This window comes from Phodopus roborovskii, unplaced genomic scaffold, assembly GCF_943737965.1.
Source record: "Phodopus roborovskii unplaced genomic scaffold, PHOROB, whole genome shotgun sequence".
NCBI classification, from domain to species: Eukaryota; Metazoa; Chordata; class Mammalia; order Rodentia; family Cricetidae; genus Phodopus; species Phodopus roborovskii.
In genome coordinates this window covers 14,865,404-14,886,448 of record NW_026126541.1, presented here as the reverse complement: position 1 = coordinate 14,886,448, position 21,045 = coordinate 14,865,404, and the positions used below count along the sequence as shown (strand labels likewise).

General features: G+C 39.6%; 1 protein-coding gene across 10 annotated transcripts in view; it reads left to right on the top strand.

Annotated features, from left to right (window-relative positions):
- Positions 1-21,045, top strand: part of Btrc (beta-transducin repeat containing E3 ubiquitin protein ligase) — a 164,006-nt gene that overhangs the window by 52,352 nt on the left and 90,609 nt on the right. For 6 of the 10 annotated variants that reach the window (XM_051199619.1, XM_051199616.1, XM_051199615.1 and 3 more), the window contains one exon: positions 6,482-6,589. The exons of the other annotated variants lie outside the window; for them this stretch is intronic. In XM_051199619.1, coding sequence (XP_051055576.1) covers positions 6,482-6,589 — 108 coding nt within the window. The remainder of the gene's footprint in view (positions 1-6,481; positions 6,590-21,045) is intronic. 10 annotated transcript variants of the gene reach the window in all.

Sequence of the window (21,045 nt, the reverse complement as noted above, 5' to 3'; positions counted from 1 at the left end):
TACAGATTTGTATAATAAGCTAAATCAACTTGATCATCTGATACAGTAGCAGGTGAGAGTTTCATTTTTGGAGAAAACTAATAAATAGGACTCCTTAAAAGGTGATAATTGATGGATAGGCTAGAAGGATGGTTCAGCAGGCAAAGACCCTTCCTATGAAGCCTGGCAACCTCATCCAGGACCACATAGCAGAAGGAAAGAATTGAATCTCCCTGAGTTGTCCTCTGCGGTCCACATTTGCACCATGACATGTACACCTCCTCGTATCCTCACAATAAATAAGTAAATAGGTAAACAAATGTAATTTCTTTAAAAAGGTGATCATTGACTTTGTGAGTCTGAATGCCTTGCAAGGCATGTGGAATGCTGCATTTCTCTTGGCCTGAATTTTTTTAGTTGATATAGTAGTGGAAAGGGAATTCTTTACCATGGCTTAAGGATACATAAACTCTCAGTGCAGCCATCTTTTTATTGTTGATTATTATAGCTTCTATTACTCCTAGAAGTTGACCAACAGGGACCTGAGTTTAGGAGATTTTGTCATTCAGCTTTCATATAGTAAATGCTGAGGCCAGCCCTTTGCCTGCAGGGCCCTCCATCAGTGAAGAGAATCTGTGGCATTACTTTAGGCAGTCAAGTGTAGGGTAGCAGTGGTGGCTCTCGGTTTGCAGGGTGGATTTGTGCTTGTGAAGGTGATGGGCACATGATGCTGTATTCCTGAAACACCAGACCCCTTTCACTGCAATATTTCCGTCTTCTCTCTCAAGCTTTGATTTACTAGGAACTTGTTTAGCATAACTTCTGTTTTGCATAGGCTTTTAATTTTTATTTTTTAAAAGATTTTAAGTTATATGTGTTGGTGGTGGGGAAGGTGTGGGTGTGTGCACATGAGTGTGGGTGGAGGCCGAAAGAGGTAGTCAGATCTTCTGGAGCTGGTGGTTGTGAGCTGCCTGTTGTGGGTGCTGGAAAATAAACTTTAGTCTCCTGCAACAGCAGCAAGTACTCCCAACCGCTGAGCCACAGCTCAGTCTCTCTGTATGTGTTTATTATACACATGCAAATTTAAACGTAGCATTTAAAAAAGATTATTATAAATTTTTTTATGTGTGTGGGCATTTTGTCTACTTGTGTGCCTGATGCCAACAGAGGCCAGAGGAGAATTTTGGGTCCCCTATAACTGGAACTATGGACAGGTTAGAGCCACTATCCATGGTGCTGGGAATCCTCTGCAAGAGTAGTGAATATTCTCAACCACTGACCCGTCTCTCCAGCCCCCATATATGTGCTCTAAAAGCTGATGGAGTCAGAGAGTTTAAATAAAGTATTGCAGTCTTTAACTTTCTACAGTTTTAAAGAATGTTTTTAATGTACTGACTGTGTTTTGTGCATGTGTGCATGTGCCATGGTCTCTGGGATTGGAACTCAGATCTTCACTTAACAAGGCTTGCTCACCAAGTGTTTTGACTTGCTGAGCCATCTCCTCAGTCTGGAGAGTTGTCTGGGTTGAGGTTAGAGGGAAATTGAGCTGAAGAGACAAGTGTGTGCTGTGCAGAGTGTGTGTGCACAGGATGAGATGTAATCTGTACTGACTTTGTAGCTTCTGAGATTACATAGGAAAATCATTTAAGGAGTGTGTCATTCCAGAGTTCTTTAGTGATTAGTAAAAGTTAAATAAAAGTGAAGTTTAAATGTGGGAATGTAGTTGTAGTTGCTGTATTGACACCCCACTTCCTTTTTGTTTATTAAAAATAAAAAATTAAGGGTTTAGTGTGTGGCTCAGTGGCAAAGTGTTCTTAGCATGGCCTGGGGTTGATCCTCAGCAAAAGAATTGGGAAGATGGGAAGTTTAGAAATTTAAAGATATTTTACAAAGAGAAAAAGCAAGGCCAGCATAAACCTTAGAAAACTAAGTATTTATTAGCCTGAAGATGTGGCTTTTCTATAGAGCCAGCCTGGTCTCAGCCTCGATGTTCTTAGCTTTCCACAAATTGGGATTACAGGCATGTATCACCATACCTGGATTTTCAAATATTTTTTTCAGACCTGGAGATAGAACCTAGGGGCTCACACACACTGTGAAAGCACTGTACCTCTGAGCTGTATCTCCAACCCCTTTTAACCTTTCTCTTTTAGATATGGTTTTGCTAAATTGCCCAGACTGGCCTTAAACTCACTCCATAGCTCAAGCAGGTCTGGAATATGTGATCCTCCTGCATTAGCCTCCAGTAGCTGGGATCACAGGCCTACAGTTTCATCAAGGGCAAAGTATATTAAATGATTGACAGAACATGTAATATGTCTTTGTTTAAAATTGATCATAAAAATGGCCTGAAAAGCACAGAGAGCCTATGGTCATGGCAGCCAAAATGGCAGGGCTTTCTACCTTCATTGTTCTTAAATGTGAAGAAGGGAAATAGCTGAGTTAGAGCCTATTCCATTTATTTTGTAATGATCTGTTTCCCTCAAAGATTTAAGCAGCATTTACCTGTATGAATAAGATTAATTATTACAATATAAACCAGTTTAAAAATTGGTTTTTAAATTGAGCCATAATATGTAAAATCTTATGGTAATGTGCAAATCTGACTATATTCAAGTACAGTTTTCATACCCATACCAGTTGTCTTGTAATAATCAAGAATGTATCCTCTGTGTGGTGTTTGGAAGTTAATACTGTTTTGGAAATCACACTGGTATACATAGTGGCTTTCCTGGGCGCATGTGACTCATTATTGATCATAATTTTATTTTGAAATTTTAGTTTAAGGAGACAGGGTAAGCCCCATTCAGGTTTTTAGTGGGTAGAGGAGTTTTGATGGAAGATTGGGAGAGAATGAAGAGGGCATTGGAATGAGCAGCACTGAAAGAAGCTCAGATACTTCATCAAGCGATAGTACGAAAAATCCACAGACTTGAGCGGAAACAGAGGAGACAAATAATTCCTGGGAGAAGTGCCTTTGAAACTTAACCGTGAAGCTCTCACCAATACAAATAAGTGTGTGCTTTGTAAGGAGAAAGAAGAGCCCTAGGGTTTTGGTTGTGCTCTGCATCCAGTGGTGCCTAGTGTGCATTGTGCAGAGGGCTTTGGAATGGCTGGCATGTGTGAGTGCTGCCTCTTCTCACAGCTGCCTTTCAGGTCCCCCTGTCTCCCTCCATTGTTTCCTTTTCTACACTGCATTCCTTTCAAATAATTTCACCTTTTCTACGTCTCATATATATTTCAAAATTGAAATCCTCCTTCAGAATGACACTAGTTTTTTACCCATCAGCTTTAACCAAACACTTAATAAATGTACCATGTCTCCATGGAATATATTACACAATAGTTAGTAAGTCTTAACAAGTTTCTTTATATTAGGAATCTTTAATGTGTAGGGATTTAATGCTGGAGGAATGCTGTTAGACCATAAGTTCCATGAAGAAAAGGGGTTTTCTTTGATGCCAGTTTGCTAATAACTTTGGCTGTCATGCTATTATTCACTGTGTAAACAAACTCAAGCCGATCATCAACTAGAGGCAATCATCCTGCCTCGGTCTCTCAAGTTCTGGGGTTATTGTTGTGGGTCACCATGCCCAGCTAAGAAAGGAATTTGTTTTTAAAAGGCTAGGAATATAACTCGGTGGTAGAGTGCTTGTCTGGCATGCATAAAGTTCTAGCTCCATCACAGGTGATACCAAAAAGGGGAAGGAACTTTCTTTTTGTCCGTTATTGTATCTGGTGTCCAGAATAAGAAGGATATTCAATAAATACTGAATAAAATTTTAACACGTTAGCCTTAAGAGCAATTTAGTGTAACTTAAGAAAATGATTTCAGTGAAGCATTTTTTTGTTTGTGATTTTTGAGACAGGATTTCACTAGGTAGCCTCGACTGGCCTGGAACCCTGCACGAGACAGGCTGGCTGGAAGGAAAGGTGTGAGTCACTGTTCCTGACTTCAGTGAAGCATACTTTTTTCCCAATTAATTTTTTCTTTGATATTTTCTTTTTTATTTTGTGTGTATGGATGTTTTGCCTGCGTACATGTCTGTGCATCATGTGTATGCAGTGCCTGTAGAGGCCAGAAGAGGGCATCAGATTTTCTGTAGGACTGGAGTTGCACTCTTGTGGGTTCTAGGGATTGAACTCCAGGCTTCTGGAGGATGCTCTTAACAGCTGAGCCATCTCTCCTGCCCCAGTAAAGCATTCTTGGTTCATCAGCACAGGGCAGGAATTCTCAAACTTTAAACTTTGTTCTCTTCTCCCAATGTGAGTATTTCAAGTGCCAGGATTAGCGGGACAGGACTGAGATTAGTAAATGTAGTGCCAAGGAGACACAGATGTAAATGGTAGGTAGAGGTAGATGGCAGAAGTAAAGAGCATGGGTATTACACATTTAAATGCGGTAGGGCTCAGATAAGCATTTGAGTAGAATATCAAAGCAGTTAAATAGCTAAAGTGCCAGGGTCAGTTAAAAGGGAGAGCAGGCAAGCTGATAAAAGTAGTGAGAGCATATCAGATTGATAGTGTGCTTATTTTCATACAGCTAATACAGGAAGCCATTATGAGTTGCATAACATACTACTGAGGATTACTGTCCATTTAGTTACTGTTTGTAAAATGGGTTGCAGCTTGAAGTAAAGAAACTCTGGAGTGATGTCACTGTGACTTGTGTTATCTGGTGATGCCGTTAGCAGATACCCTTTGAAGCCCTCCATCCCTCCTTTATGATGTAGGGATGATGAAGACAGAAGGGCTCCAGGAAGCAGCAGGCATTGATCCAGTCCCTGCTTTCTGTGCTATTTTCTAAATTTGTGAGAATGAGTAGACAAGTACTTAACTGTAAAATGAGGGAAATGTCATGTAAGCAGGAGTCTAGATTGGATCATTTTTGGAGCTTAGCAATTGTTATCCTTTGAATTACAGACAGTGTGAGTAGGGAATTCTGTATCTTGCATCCCATTGCTAATTTCTACTAATTATTTAAAGAAGTAAAAACCAGAACGTTACCTCACATTCTATAAAAATTTCGTGAAAAGACTTATCTTATTTTAAAATATATGTGTGTGCATGTACACACACACACACACACACACACACACACACACACACGCGCACACCATTGAGTATGGTTGGCTATTTAGCATTTTAGCTAATTATTATTATTTTGGTTTTTTGAGACTGGATTTCTTTGTGTAGCCTTGGCGATCCTGGAACTCACTCTGTAGACCAGCTGGCCTCGAACTCACAGAGATTCACCTGCCTCTGCCTCCTGAGGGCTGGAATTAAAAGCACGTGCCACCACCGCCTAGCGTATTGTAGCTATTATTAAACTATAATGGTGATCAAACTAATGGACAAAACTGAGATACTTTTAGAGAAATATGAAGAATGTAGGGTTCATTCTGCCTTACAAAGTCTCCTGAAAGTAAGCAGAGCTCAGGGAGATGGTCAGTAAAGTACTTGCCAGGCAAACATGAGGGCCTGAGTTGCATCTCTAGCATCCATGTTGAAAAACATAGGCAAACAACCTGAGCATGTGATGTGCTCTTGTAAGGCAGAGGTAGGAGGAACCCTGGCGTTTGCTGGTCAGCCAGCCTCGGCTAGTCAGCAGGTTCCAGGTTCTAGTGAGAGACTTTATCTCAGAGAACAAGGTGGATGGTTCCTGAGGAACAACACCTGAGCTTGACCCCTGACCTCTAACACACATGCACATGCACACACACATGCAACTACCCCTCAGCCTCAAAGCACAATAATACTAACAGTGTTTAGTGCCATTAGAACTGATACTTTTTTGCCTACTGAAGACATTCTATTCTCGTAATTTCCTTGCTGAAGGTTTTTGTACTGTGGTATTCAGAGGCTCTACCTCTTTTTCCCTGTTGTTTTGTTTCTGTTTAGACTGCTTCTTGCCCCACCTCCTTTAATCCATCTGGAAAGATGAAGAGGCAGCTGCCATGGTTAACTGTGCATTTTGGTTAATGAATAACAGACTAACAGGATACATAAAGCATATGCAAACTATGCAGAGTTGGTTGCTGTCAAGGCCCTAGGAATACAATGCTTTTTCTTTAAAAAAAAAAAAAAAAAAAAAAAAAAGTCTCATGTGGTGTTTTGTTTTCTAATTTACCATTCTTGATATTGTAATGCTACCACAAAGTTCTTTTGGACCTCTTTTTTTATTTTTCTTTTTCATGCCTTTTGAGTTTTCTCTGGGGTTAGAGCCACCATATTCTATGCTTCTTGAAAATGTTTCTGTTATAGCTGGGCATGGTGGCATTTGGGAGGCAGGGGCAGGCGGAGTGCAGCCTGATCTACATAGCAAGCTTCAGGCCAGCTAAGGCTACATACATAGTGAGACTGTGTCTCACACCCTCTCCAGTGTTTCTATCATAAAGGCTAGCTACAACGTGAATATTGCATTCAACGAACCCGTGAAAATTCCTGTAATCTGCCATCCTGTCTCATACTGTCCCATCTCATAGTTGTCCTCTCTCTGCAGTGCTCTATGCCCAGGTCTCTGTGGCTGGGCTGCTCCAGCCTGGCGGACAGCATGCCTTCGCTGCGATGCCTGTATAACCCAGGGACTGGCGCACTCACAGCTTTCCAGGTACTTTCTCTGTCTCTGTGGGTTATTGGTGGGGTATGTATATCTAATTCATTAGTATATCCTTCCTTCTTTCCTATGCTTTACTTACATCCACCTCTTCACCTTTGTATAGCCTGTACTTCACATCACTCAGGGTTTCTTTAATGACTAACTTCTAATGTAGACCTAGACTTAATCCATTTTAAAAACTTCTTTATCACAATCAGTGTGTCAAAATGGATGTAGCACAACTTGATGTTGGGTTTCAGATCTTGTAGAAGTATAATTCTAATTTTTAAAATAATCTAAGTAATAATTCAGATTGTACTGTTTTTGCTGAACCTTCATAAGGTCAAAAAATCATGTAATTAGGTGATTGAAATTAGATGCACAAATATGTTTTTCTTATGATTATATTCAGAATGCTTGGGTTACTGTGCTACTTACTATCCATGTATGTTTAATTTACCAGAACTATTTGTTACTTGTATCTTAAAAGATGGTTTCTAGTTTCAGAGTGGCAAAGCTGTAGATACATTGTTCATTTTGAGACAGTCCAGTTGGCCTTATGTGATTGATGGGCTATAGTGTCTCTCAGTCTTCTGTAGGGGCCAAGAGTTCAGTTCCATGATGTAAGAGAAGCTATAGAAGAGGAGGAGAATGGAACATTGGAGAGGAAAATGAAAGAACCGGGTGCTCAGTGCTTATGGATTAGGGCATCATGGATGGTTGTTGTCTTGGTAGAAGTGTTGGCTATCCACTTTAGGTATTTGGAATTTGTGTGTAGCGTTTTATAATAATATAAAAAGTGGTCTCCCCCCCCCTTTTGTGTATATTTTAGTTGTATTTATGTGTATGTGTGTGCAGGTGCCTAAGAAGGCCAGGAGTGGGTGTCAGATTCCCTGAAGCTCTTGTGAGTAGGCAATTGTGAGCCACTAGACATGGGTTTTGGGACCCGAACACAGGTACTCTGGAAAGAGCATTGAGAGCTCCAGCTCCCCAATGTGTGTGTGTGTGTGTGTGTGTGTGTGTGTGTGTGTGTGTGTGTGTGTGTGTATAAATGTGTGATGAGACTAGGCTCTGTGGAACAGGCTAGCCTCAGAGCTGGAATTACAGGAGTGAGAGCTGGAATTACAGGAGTGAGCCACATGCCCAGCTATTTACCTAGTTGTTGTTAATCTATGCAGTTCCTTATCTGTTCAGAGGAAATTCACAGATAAGCTGTAACTAAACGTGAAAGTACCTATGGTTAAGTCATAAGGAAAAGAAGTCAGTGATATTATTTTAGCAATGATCATGCTGGAGACTTTAATTTTTCTTTGTACAGTTTAATGTTAATCTTCCTTTGCTTATACTCTAAAATAGTGAAGCATGTTGACTCTAAAAATAGGTAATTCTTTTACAATAACATTGTCACTATTTTAGTGAGGGTTTTTAATTGCTGTAAAGAGACATCATGTACACAGTTTTCTGTCTGTATGTTTGACTGCATACCTTAAGAGGGTATCAGATCCAATTATAGATGGTTGTGAGCCACCATGTGCTTGCTGGCAATTGAACTCAGGACTTCTGAGAAAGCAGTCAATGCTGTTAACCTCTGAGCCATCTCTCCAGCCCCAACCACAGCAGTTTTTACAAAGGAAAGCATTTAATTTGGGCTGGCTTATAGTTCAGAGGTTTGGTCTGTTTTTGTCATGGAGGGAAGCATGTCAGCACACAGGCGGATGTGGTGCTGGAGAGGTACCTGAGAGTTCTACATCTGCATCAGCGGAGAGTTGGGGGAAGGGCAGAGATGGCAGTGGGGAGATGAGAGGAGAGAGAGACAGAGACACTAGGCCTGACTTGAGTATTTGAAACCTCAACGTCCACCTTCAGTCATGCACTTCCTCCGACAGGGCCACAGCTCCTGATAGTGCCACTGTGGGCCTATGGGGACCATTTTCATTCGGACCACCACAATCACTCACTAGTAGTATGTTTACTCTGTTCCCAAATCTGTTAAGTGGTGATTATAGACATGGGTGGACACATGGGAATAGTTGTTGCTTTTGTCATCATCATTATCATATATATTGTTGCTTTGTTAGAGAGTATATATGATAATCTGAGAGTGTCAATTCATCTCAGAGTGAATTGTCTTATAAAGTTTTTGTTGTTGTTGTTTTTTAACAATATTCCCTGTTGAGGGAGGTATTGATTGACCTTAACTCAGAGCCTATGGTTGATTTCGAGTTTTCTGGTTTTGTTATGTTATTGTTTTGTTTGAGACAGAATATTGCTTTATGACCCAGGCTGGCCTGGAACTCTAGTGCACCCTGCCTCAGCCTTCTGAACCTTGGAATTATAGTTCTGTGTCACCAAGCCCCCACTAACCTATTGGCCTTTAGTCGGTTGCGTTGAGTTTAACCAGCCTGTAAAGTCTCAGAGAATAAGTTCTTCAAGGTTGACCCCATTTTAGGTGACTTTAGGGGCTCCACTGCCACTGTTAGGTTTGATAATTTATTTGAAAATATTCAAAGAATTTACTAAAAGCAGTAATATACTTTATTAACAGGAAAAGGATACAGGTTAAACTTGTCCAAAGGAGACATCCAAGGGCCAGAGAGATGGCTCAGTGGCTAAGGATTAGTGACCTGAAGTCAATCCTTAGATCTGACAAGATAGGGAGGGAACTTACTCTCCCAGTCCTTGGGTGCACACACACACACACACACACACAAATAATTTATTTCATTTTATGTGTGTGTTTGCCTACATATATATGTCTATGTACCACATGCATGCAGTGCTTGCAGAAACCAGAAGAGAGTGTTGGCTCCCCTTTGACAGAAGTTACATACAGATAGTTGTGAGTAGTTGTGTAGGTGCTGGGAATGAAACCTACTGCTTTTAACTACTGAGCCATCTTTCCAGCCCTAAGTGAATAATTTTAAAGAAGTACTTAATTAAAACAAAACAAACAAATAAAATCCCAGAAGAGACACATAGGAAAGGATCTTGGAGGAGTTGAAATGCAGAAATCTTTTTTCTTTTCTTTTTTGAGACAGGGTTTCTCTATATAACAGCCCTGGCTGTACTGGAACTTTTTGTAGACCAGACTGGCCTTGAATTCACAGGGATCGACTTGCCCTGCCTCTCAGAGTGCTGGGATTAAAGGTGTGCACCACCACAGTCTGATGAAGTGTAGAATTTTTAATCATCTTCTTTCCATGGAACCATGTGTGGTATTACAGCCTCGCAGCCACAGTGTATTAGGTAATATATCTCAATCTCCAAAGTTGTATTAATAAGACTTACTTGCTTACTGCCCACATGGCTGGCTTGTAGTCTCTGGCCCATTGCTATAGGCCACACTGAAGCCTGTCTCCTCTTGGTGTTGAAACTGGTACAGGAAAACAGAGGCCTTTCTATCAGCAAGAAGTCAAGAAACCTGGAGACTACCTCTTGGTAACCAAAGGCAAAGCCCAGATTTCTTTTTGAATAAGGTTAATTCTTCACACATAGGTGTCATAATCTGTTTTGGGAATATGATGAGACCTATTTATCCTTGTGTATATAGAAACCAAATTTTATTTAATAGTTTTATGTATGTATATATGTGTGATTTTTAAAAATATTTATATTGTGAAATGAGCAAGAGAGCTATGAAGCCACATAATCCCAAAGTAAAAATCTCTTGAGACTGATTGATTCTATAAAGGATGTGTAGAGTCATAGGAGTGTTTGGAAGAGGGACCTGACAAGTGTTAGAGCTAAGTGATGAGAGCTTCTGCTTGGTGTGCACAGGGCCCTGCATTCTGTCTCTAGCACCATAAATAACACAAAGTAATCTTGATCTAATTTCAGAGTTGGGGTAAGAAGGATCCGATAACCTTTGTTGAGGATTTAAAACAAGTAGGAATCCATTTAGAAGATAGACTGAGGACAGGTATGGCTGGGGTGCATTGACCCTGCAAACCACTCCCTCACACACACACACACACACACACACACACACACACACACACACACACACACACACACACACACACAAACTACAGCAACTATTTCCAAGACTACAGAGGAAACAAATTACTGGGGAAGCTACTGATGACCTAATCACTTAGGACTCAGGGGCCATGAATAGAAAGTTGGTGGAAGGATTTGAGCACAAGTTTGACCTGGTTAGAAGTGTAACACTATGACTGTAGAAGGCTCATTTCAGTAACTGATTACTTTCCTTGGTTTTTGTTTTGTTTTAAGGAAAGGTCTTATGTAGGCTAGGATGGCCTTGACCTACCAATCTTTTATACCTCTTCAAAGTGCTGAGATTATATGTCTGTGCCACCACACATAACAGTTTGCATTCTTTGCGTTCTTTAAAAATTATTTTGAGGGGAAGGGAAAGGAGAAAGAGTGGATCTTGGGGAGAGGGGAGTTTGCAGGGAGAAACTGGGAGGGGGAGGGGAGGGAAACTAGTCAGGATGTAATATATGAGAAAAGAATAAATACAAAGGAAAAAGAAAAATTTGAGGGCCTGTATACTAATTTTATGCATGTAGCTTATTTCTGTGATATTTATTGTTTGAAATGAGAATAGAAAAATACTGTTTATTTATTTAAAATAATTATAATGAACCTCCAGGATGTTGAAGTACACACTTGTAATTTCAAGAATCTGGAGGTTGGAGAAGGCAGGAGGATCATAAGTTCAATGTCAGTCTGGCTACAAAGCAAGTTTGAAGCAAGCCTGGGCTATATAGATTCCCGCCATAACAACAAAAACATATGTCATGTTTAAACATATGTCCTTCCTTCCTTCCTTCCTTCCTTCCTTCCTTCCTTCCTTCCTTCCTTCCTTCCTTCCTTCTTCACAGGGTCCAGGGTATCTCAGTATAACCTTGGCTATCCTGGAACTTGCTCTGTAAACCAGGTTGGTCTCAAACTCACAGAGATCCACTTGAGTGCTAAGATTAAAGGTGTGTGCCTGCCACCACTTCCCAGACAGGTCATTTTAATGAACTATATTTAAAACATTAATACTGGCATTGTTTCATTTTGATACATATAGAGTCTAGAGTAATTAAAAGCAGATGAATTTTCATACATACTTCTGCATTCATTGTTATGCTTTGTTTAAATCATGGGAAGACTGGCTTATACAGATATAAAGCTTAAAAGAAAGGTGACATGGCCAGCCGGTGGTGGCACGCACACCTTTAATTCCAGCATTTGGGAGACAGAGGTGGGTAGGTCTTAGTGAATTCAAGGCCAGCCTGGTCTACAGAGCTTAGTTCCAGGACAGCTAGGACTGTTACACAGAGAAACGCTGTCTAGAAGTGGGGGGGGGGGGGGGAGATGCCAGGCTTGCGGTACATGTCTGTAGTCCCAGACTCAAGAAGCAGCGGTATTATGAATGGGGCTAGCCTAAGGCTGTATAGCAAGTTTGAGGCTGGGAGATCCTGTCTCAAAAATACTTATATGACTATATATGTGTATGTTTAAACCTTCTGACTTGGGTATCAAAGAACCAAGAAAAATTCTAATTTTCATTTGTCCTAAAGCAATTCTGAATTAAAGTAGAAAATAATTCTGAACCAATTCACTACTAGAGCCTTTTCTAGTTTTAATTAAAAGTCAGCGATAATTTTTAAAAGCTTAACATGTTCTCTATATGTTACTACTTTTGGGTTTTATTAGGAGGAAAGCTTATTTATAGACATTTAAAAAAAAAATGTGTATGTGTGCATGTATGTGCCTGGTGCCATGAAGGTCGGAAAAGGGTATTGGATCTGCCACCACGTGGGTGAGGAATCCAAACCTGTGTCCTCTGCAAGAGCAGTAAGTGATGTTAACTTCTGAACCATCCCTCCAGCCCTCTGTAGAGATTTTATTGGGAAACCAAAGAATAAATTGAGCAGGTTGGCTGTTTATTACATCACAGGAGTCAATTTTTTTAAATGTAAGCATAAAGAGAGCTGCTTGTAAGACCAGAAGGAAAGGAAGCTAGAGGTTGGCACATGGGAAGGGGCCTAGAGCCCGGAGCAGGATTACCTGCAGTCTGAACCTGGCTCTGTTCTTAACCACTGAGCAATCTCCCTAGCCCCAGTTTATCTCTTGGAAGGTGATCATTATTGGGCCAGCGATGTAGCTCAGTTTGTCTAATGCTTTCCTATTATGAATGAGGTTTTGCTTTTGATCCCCAGCATTTTATAAACCAGTTGTGATGGCACATGTCTGTAATTCCAGAAGGACCAGAAGTTCAGGATCATCCTTGGCTACATAGCAAGTTTGAGACCATCCTGGGGTACATGAGACTCTGTAATAGTAATAGTAATAATAAATATTTATATAGTATGATATTATATTATAATAAGATACTATAGTCAACATTATAATATATAATTACATAAGTTTCATATATTATTATTAGCATACTTGTTTCCATCAGTCTGGGATGACTTCCCTGTGCATCCATGCATACATAGGCATGTATAGACAAATAACGGTTTTGTTTTCAAATGTTCTTATAGTTTGTATTCTTATTTTAACTGTAAATCAAACATTTATTATTAGCTGTAGAAAATACAAAGAAGCAGAAAGAAGAAAAGCAATAGTGATGTCCCCTCAGATCCCCTCATTTTATTGATGTTAGCTAGTACTTCAGAATTTCACATAAATTGTATGCTTGCCCATGCTACAGTGACTAGCTGGCATACCTGGTGATATTGACCACTCTTTATCTCGTGGACAGTTACATGTTTTCAGGTTGAATGAAGTTTGAACCTGGCTTCTACCCCACAACTATTTCCCTCTCATAATTCTCAGCTACTGCAAAATGCGTGCAAGACTCCAACTGTTTGAAAATAGCAGTGTTTAACAAAACTCTGATGCCTTTCTACCTGAGGGACCCTACCACAAACAGTATCCCCCCTGCCTTTTGCCTGTGTATGTTTATCTATTCAGATAGCTCTTGGTCTTTAAGAGCTTAGGTTGAGATGGAATTTAAAAAAAAAAAAAAAAAAGATGTGAGCTTTAGTCCTTTACCTCTCAGGCTAGTCACACGTTGTGTTACAGACTGTGCAGCAATGGTTGCTGCCACAGGGTTACTAGTCTGAATCTTTGTCTTCTGTTAGACTGAATTCTTTGAAGGTTGGATTGTTTTTGTTCATTTATTTTTCCATTGTCAAAGTAATATTTCATACTTTGCTGAATTAATGAATGAACAGACTTACATAATTGGAAGAAAACTATCCAATAACAAATATGTGGTAAGGGAAGAGGAGGCATTATATTGCTGGAGTCCCTTAACATACATATATACAGATGTTCTGCATTCAGAAAGAAATCATGATAATTAAACAGTCATTCCTAACATTACACATTTGCACAGAGAAAGGGAAAACATGCCGAATCTGATTTATGGGAAGTCCTCAAATTTTATATATTTGGCTTTCTTACAACTCACTATGATGATCCTCTGAGTTGGATTCTGTATACTGAATTTGGACATTCATGAACAAATGCACATTTCAGGCTATTAAAGACTGGCACTGCCCACCAACTAACAGTTCAGTTTCAATGATGTCAACATCTTTGTCTTCACAGCAGTGTGTATTTGGGCAATTATTTGACTGTTTCATTGCGTTTACTCCTTACTTTGTAAAAGGATGGAGTAAAATTAAAGTGATGAATGTGATGAGCATCAGGCTGGAGAAAAGTTGAAAATCATCATATTGGCTGAAAATGATCCTGTTGGCCTTGATTAAGTCCAATTTTAAAGCATATATGTGAAATGTTAGAAATATACTTTTGAAAATAATGTCTTTAACGTGAGGGGCTGGGGAGATAGTTCAGATGGTGTGCAAGTTTGGGGACTTGGGTTCAGATCACAGCATCCACAGAATAGCCAAGTGTGCCTGTGTGTAGCCTCTTGTAATTCATGCGGTGTGGGCAGTGGAGGAAGGGGGGTGGCACCAGACATCCCCCAATGTGTGCGTGCATGTGTATGTGGTGTGTGTGTGTGTGACACACAATTATAAAAACTATAGTGGAATTACATGTAAAATATCAGCAACATTGAAATCTAGTGTTAAGCTTGTGTACTTTCATCTTTTATGAATACTCTCAAGTGTAAAAAGTAGAAATGACTGCGTTTGCTACATTTTTACCTTATTTTGGGAATAATTTATATTGAAGAAGTGACATCTTGGAATAGTTGTCTTTCCAGCTGCTTGAGTGGTTGTTGAATTATATTTCAAGTTTGTTAATAACACATTCTTCTATTGCTGGGTGTTTTGACATGTCCAAGTGTAGCTAATATTCATCTATAGGGTAATGTATGACATTATCTAATGTTTAGAATATGCCAAAATCATCATCTTGTGAGACAAGTCAAATTTCCTTGAAACGCCTTTTGTTCTTTGTAATGTATATGAAAAATGGAAGTCTTGACAACATGTTTACTTCTTAGTTTAGATATATTAAATAATAGTGAATTTTCCTTCAACTGCTTTTACTCCATCAGCGCTTATAATGGCAGAAGGGATAGACAGTAAAGACAGGTACTGCCAGGAATGGGAACCACAGGGCTGGAATTGTTGGAAGGAGAGTGGTGGTAGCCTTTGGAGGTGAGGTACCCTACCTAAGAGACAGTTTTTGCTGTAGCCACTTGACTTGCTTGTATTCTCTGAGGAGAGGTACATGCTACTTTATATTCTGAGATTTCTTGTTAATTGTTTGTTTGTTTGTTTGTTTGTGCTGAGTGGAGACCATAATTCCATATGTACTCTTTTTGTGTTGTTCAGGAATTATTAGGGTCATTCTGTGACTGCCACAGCCATTTATACCTTCCTTTGCTATTGTTCTATTTTTATGTGGTGGTATTTTATTGTTTCGCTCTCCTTTCTTGTGTTTTCTAGACTTGATTTGTGGACTGTCAAGATAAAGAATCTTGGTAGATAGGCAATATTCAGGAAACTCTTTGTCATGTATTTAAGCCAGGGTGTTTCCCTTTTTGTTTAGGGTTTTCAAGACAGGCCTTGGCTGTCCTGGTACTCGCTCTGTAGTGTAGTCCAGGCTGGCCGTGAACTCACCTATATCTGTTTGCCTCTGTCCCCCAAATGCTAGGATTAAAAGTGTGTGCCACTACCACCTGGTTTAACCCATTTGTTTTAAGAATGCTTTATTTAAAACTAATGGCAAGCATGTGAGCAAACCACAAGCATGTGTAAGTAGCTATAGCGCCAGAGGACTCCAAGAACTGTCTACCTTTACTCTCAGAAGCTCACACATGGGTTTTGTTTTTCTCTGAGCATGATATTGAATAGATTTGAACTTTTCTGCATTCTCACCTACAGTTCTTTGGAGACCAGATTTGTTATATTTTGAAATAGTTATTTGGAACTGGGATATGGTGGCAGGATTTTGCAGTGTATTTTTTCCTGCTGGGTTATCTATCACCTTCCTTTATGTTCTTAGATGTACAGTGAAAAGCTGGTGCCTGTTTCTTGGTATGAGTTAAGTTGCAATTCTGTGCCGTATAAAATTTGCAAGAAGAAAGCAAGTGTTCTTTTTCATACATGAACCTTAACTGCCAAGTTAAAGACTTAGCTTGATTGGGTCTAACTTTTTTTTTTTTTTTTTTTGCATGTGTTGAACCATATAGTCATAAATAGGAGAAACCATGAGGGGTTATAATCTTATATTTTCATGTTCTACATAACCCTACTCACCATTTCTAGCTAGTGAATGTAAAGCCACTTGTAAGCATCAAAAGTTTTATATTTGAATGAAAGTACCTCGTTGGCGTCATTAAAATGAAGTTGTTGTTGTTAATGTAGTTTCTACCTTTTGTATTTGTATTAGTCACAGTTTTGTATCAGTTTCTTTACTGATAGTAAACCATAGGGACATTTCTAGTTTAAAAATTAATGTATTTCCCCTAGATTTTTTTTTTTAACTGGCAGGTTGTTAATTTTTTAAGCATATCAACTATAGTATAGTGTAGTCCTTTGAGAGAAATTAGTAAAATGAGGATAAGATGGATACAGGATTCCAGCAGCTTGAAAATAACAGTATTTGACCAAAATCTCTTTTGTATTCCCTACTCTGGTTCTATTTCAGTAGTTCTGGAAATGTGCCTATGCACTATTTGCAGTGAGGTTATAAAACTGAATCATGGTTTTGGTGGTGGAAGCCAGAGCGTGTGGTTCCAGCACCCCAGCTGGCGGTAAGCTCTCCCTAGGTTTATGAATGTAGTTAGATGGCCCCCAACTGTTTACAAGACAGCGGAGGTGAGATCTTTGATTGACAAGTCAGAAATGCATTAGATCATTCTCTCTGCCATTCTCTGGTTCATGCTGTTAGAAATGTCAGCCTCCGAGTTTGAATGGCAGCCTCAGGGCCTTAGAAGCTTTTTGTTTTCTGAGATGGAAACACAAATTGGATGTGTGCCTGAGCGCTTCATCCTGGGCTGTGATTTCATCTCTTAGCTAAGAACCACAAGGTACATGAGCAAAGCACCCTGTAAACAATAATACTGTGGAAAAAAAATAAACAAGGTCGTGTTTCTGGTGCGTTGATCCGATGGTGTCCTGACCTCTATCACGTTGAACATCTCCACTCTGATTGCTGTTCCCTTTGGCATTACAATGAGAGAAAGAGGCTGACATAGAGGGAAAGATTTAAAGTTGCAGTGTCGTTGCACATTCCTTGTATTGGTCATGAAATATTGAACTGTCAGAATGTGACACTTAGTTTTTAAGCAACCTTTCTTGTTTGAGGTGTTTACAGTTCATTCCTTTCTCCCCTATTTGTCCGCTTTCATTCATAGGGTTGGAAGTAGTTGCCTTAACCACATGAAAAGGGACAATGTTAAAGAGCAGTGTGGCACCAACAGAGCCAAATGAACCTAACACTTGAACAAAAACACTCAGGCTGTGAGGTTAGAGCTGAGTTAGTTCATGAATACCGGGGTTTGTGGAGAACCCCATCATCGGGAGGAAGCTCATGGGTCTCCCTTCTGTGTCTGCAGGCAGAAGCTAGGAAGCTCTGACGGACAGGTGTGAGCGGACAATGAAATTATTTGCTAGGCTGCATACTGACTATATCGCAAGGCTGCTGATCAAATAGAAATTAACATGCTATTTTTATTTACTTTTTTATTGTTTAAAAATTTAAAACTGTTGAATTCAATTTATTTGTGTGTAGAGCACGTATGTAGAGGCCAGAAGATCAAACTCAGGCTTCAGGGGAAGCACCTTTCCCCACTGAGCCCTCTCACCAGCCCTAACCTCACTATTTTAATATTATTCAAATGATGAATTTATCAAAGACTAAAATTGTAATAAGAAAAATAACATTTTTAATGTGCAAAATTTATATTTTATAGTAATGTTTAAGAAGAACCATTTAAGCCAGGCAGTGATGGCGCATGCCGTTAATTCCAGCACTCAGAGCAGCAGGTGGATCTCTATGTGAGTTCAAAGCCAGGCTGGTCTACAGAGCAAGTTCCAACAGAACAAGAAAGAAAAAGAAGAACCACTCTGCATACTCCGATGTTTTGTCTGCATATATGTGTGAGCAGTGTCCATGGAGGCCAGAACATGGTGTTGGAGCCTCTAGAACTGGAGTTACAGATAGTTCTTAGTCACCATGTGGATGCTGGGAACTGACTCTGGATCCTCTGTCAGAGCAGCCTGTGCTCTTGACCATTGAGCCATCTCTCTGCTGCTGTAGATGTAAGTGGAGGTTCTGGGGATTGAGCCCAGGGCATTGTGCATGCGCACATGCTCTCCCAATAAATTCCTGCTCCACTGTACCCAGAAAGGAAGACAAAACAAAACAGAAAACACTACTCTTCTGGAAATTGAGTCCTCATTGGATGACTTCCAGAGGACAAGAGGAACAAACAAAATAAAAAACAAAATACAAACAAACAAAATAAAAACAAAACAAAAAAAAAAAACTGAACTGTAGGAAAAGAAGCCAGGAATTTGTGCATTTACAGTCTCCTAAATCCAATTCAGGGAAGTTGCAAAACTTCTTCCCATGGTATATTATTAAGGGGTTTGTTAAAACCCGCTTCCATGTTATAAACTTTCACACCATCACATCACACCTGTATGAGAATTAGCTTTATTTTATTCCAGGTTTGCTTATGAGGAAGAAGAATCAGTGTATCCACGAAAGTATAGGATTTCAGTATTGGAAAGGACACTGGAGGACAACATATCACATGTTTCATAATACAAGGTGTCTTTTATATGTGTTTGGCAGGAGTCAGCTTGCCTGTGCTTGATCTCCCCATATGAGACTAGTGAACTCCGAGCTCTCTTGTTTTTGTTCGTTTTGTTTCTTTCCTTCATTTGGTGTAGTAGGAAGATTTCTTTCTACAAGGAGTCAAACTTTTGTTCACTTCTTGTTCCCGACTCTGTGTTTTTTGGTAATACAGAGTAATTGTCCCCTACCCCCTGTATCCTTGGTTTCACGTTTGCAGAGTCAGCTAGTTTGGATCAGAAAATGTAGTTAGGCACAAGATGTGTACTGAACAGACTTTTTTCTTGCTATTATTCCTTAAACAATGCTGAGTGACAATCATACACATAACAGTTACATTTTACTATATTTATGCAATCTAGAAATAAATATTTGGGAGGATGTGTTCGTGCTGCATGTATATCCTGTGCCCTATATATCTATCGTTCTTGAGATTCTCATACCTTGAATTACTAGGGAGGAGGATGGAGGGCCCTGGAACTGATCTGTTTGGATTCCAAATGACAAGTGTATTTACGTGCTCAGCAGGGCTGTCATGTTGCTTTATTGTCTGTTTGCCCTGTTGACTGTTTCTGATGCGGTTGTTTCTTTGAGAGATACCTACTATCATTTCTGTCCTTTCATAGCCTTATTTGGGTTACCATTCTGGCTGTCCTTCCTTGTGGACACACTCCCATCCTGACTCTGTTGTCTTTACAGTTCAGAACCCATGACTGGATAGATACTCTGCTGCAGAGCAGTACAGTAGATAGTAACAGGCCTGGCAGTGTGGCTGAGTGGTAGTGCATATGCCAGGCCCTACCCCTGCAAAGCAACAGTGAAACCTCCCACAACTATAACATGTAGAGTATAGTGTTGGTAGAGGGGTTTCCTCTTGGGTTTGTTTGTTTGTGACAGGATCTTACATTGTAGTCCATCCTGTCCTCACACTTGAGATCTTAACCTTTTGAGGGCTAGGTTGCATTTTGTTTTAAAAATAATTTAGAAAATGTAACTTAATTAAGACAACCTTTAGGAACCTTTCTAGGAGGTTAGCCTAGGTTTGTTTCCTCGCCTTTTGTTTGAAGTCAGAGAAGCATATGTAAGCATTTTGACAAATGATGTAACATAGTGGTGTATCTAAGTCATACAGGTATTTGAAACCTAGCTCCAGTTCCCGAAGATAGTGAACATCTGCTGAGGTATTGTAGAACTCCACAATGCACTAATTGAATTACTCTTTTCTGGAGTTGCTGACTGCACTAATTGAATTAGAGGGAGAGAGAGAGAGGAGAGAGAGAAGGTGTCTGAGATAATCCCAGCCTTTGTGGGAGAGGCTGTAAGAGAGAGATGACTAATGGTGTGTACTGTGCTGCTATCTAATGGCAGTCTCTGGAACTACTCCATGGTCTCCAGGGAAGAGAAGGCAGTCATCTGATCTGTTGTGACCTCGGTCTAACCCCATCCGGGTTAGTTCAAAAGGTCCTAGCATGTATTTTATAATTATGAATTGAGGGAGAAAGAATCTGATTAATTTCTTAGAATTAAGATGTTTTTTAATTAGACAAAGGATTTTTATGAACAAAAGTAATTATTCAGCAGAATTAAAATTTTCTAACCTTTAATCAGTAAAAACTGATTGTGGCATGTTTTTGTTTTCTTTTTACCTTTTATGTGTCAAAAATAAAAAGGAATTGCATGTATAAATTGTCATAGCATAATAGGCAGGATGAGTAATAACAGATTGTATTCCTAAATATGACTTCTTTCTGGTGGTCAGATATACTTTCTGGCATTCAGTAAATTTAAAGGTGCTATAAGCACATGCCTGTAATGAGTATCTGAAGCCAGTCTGGGCTATGAGGACTTGTATCAAAACAAAGCCACCACAAACACCAAAGAGGTTATGAAGTCTTGCAGGTATATAATTCTGCTTTCATAAAATGAAAATTTGCTATAGGAAAATTAATTATGGCAGTACCAGAGTGAGTTTTAAGTATATGCATTGATCTAGTAAATGGCTTAAATATAATTTTAACATAAATTTGGGTGTGTTTGAAACCCTCCACAGTGAAGTAGGTAGTTTTTTTTTTTTTTTTTTTTTTTTTTTTTTTCCCCTTTTTGGTTTTTTGAAATAGGGATTCTCTGCGGAACTCACTCTTTTGACCAAGCTGGCCTTCAACTCACAGAGATCCTCCTGCCTCCTCCTGGCACTGAGATTAAAGGCATGCACCACCACT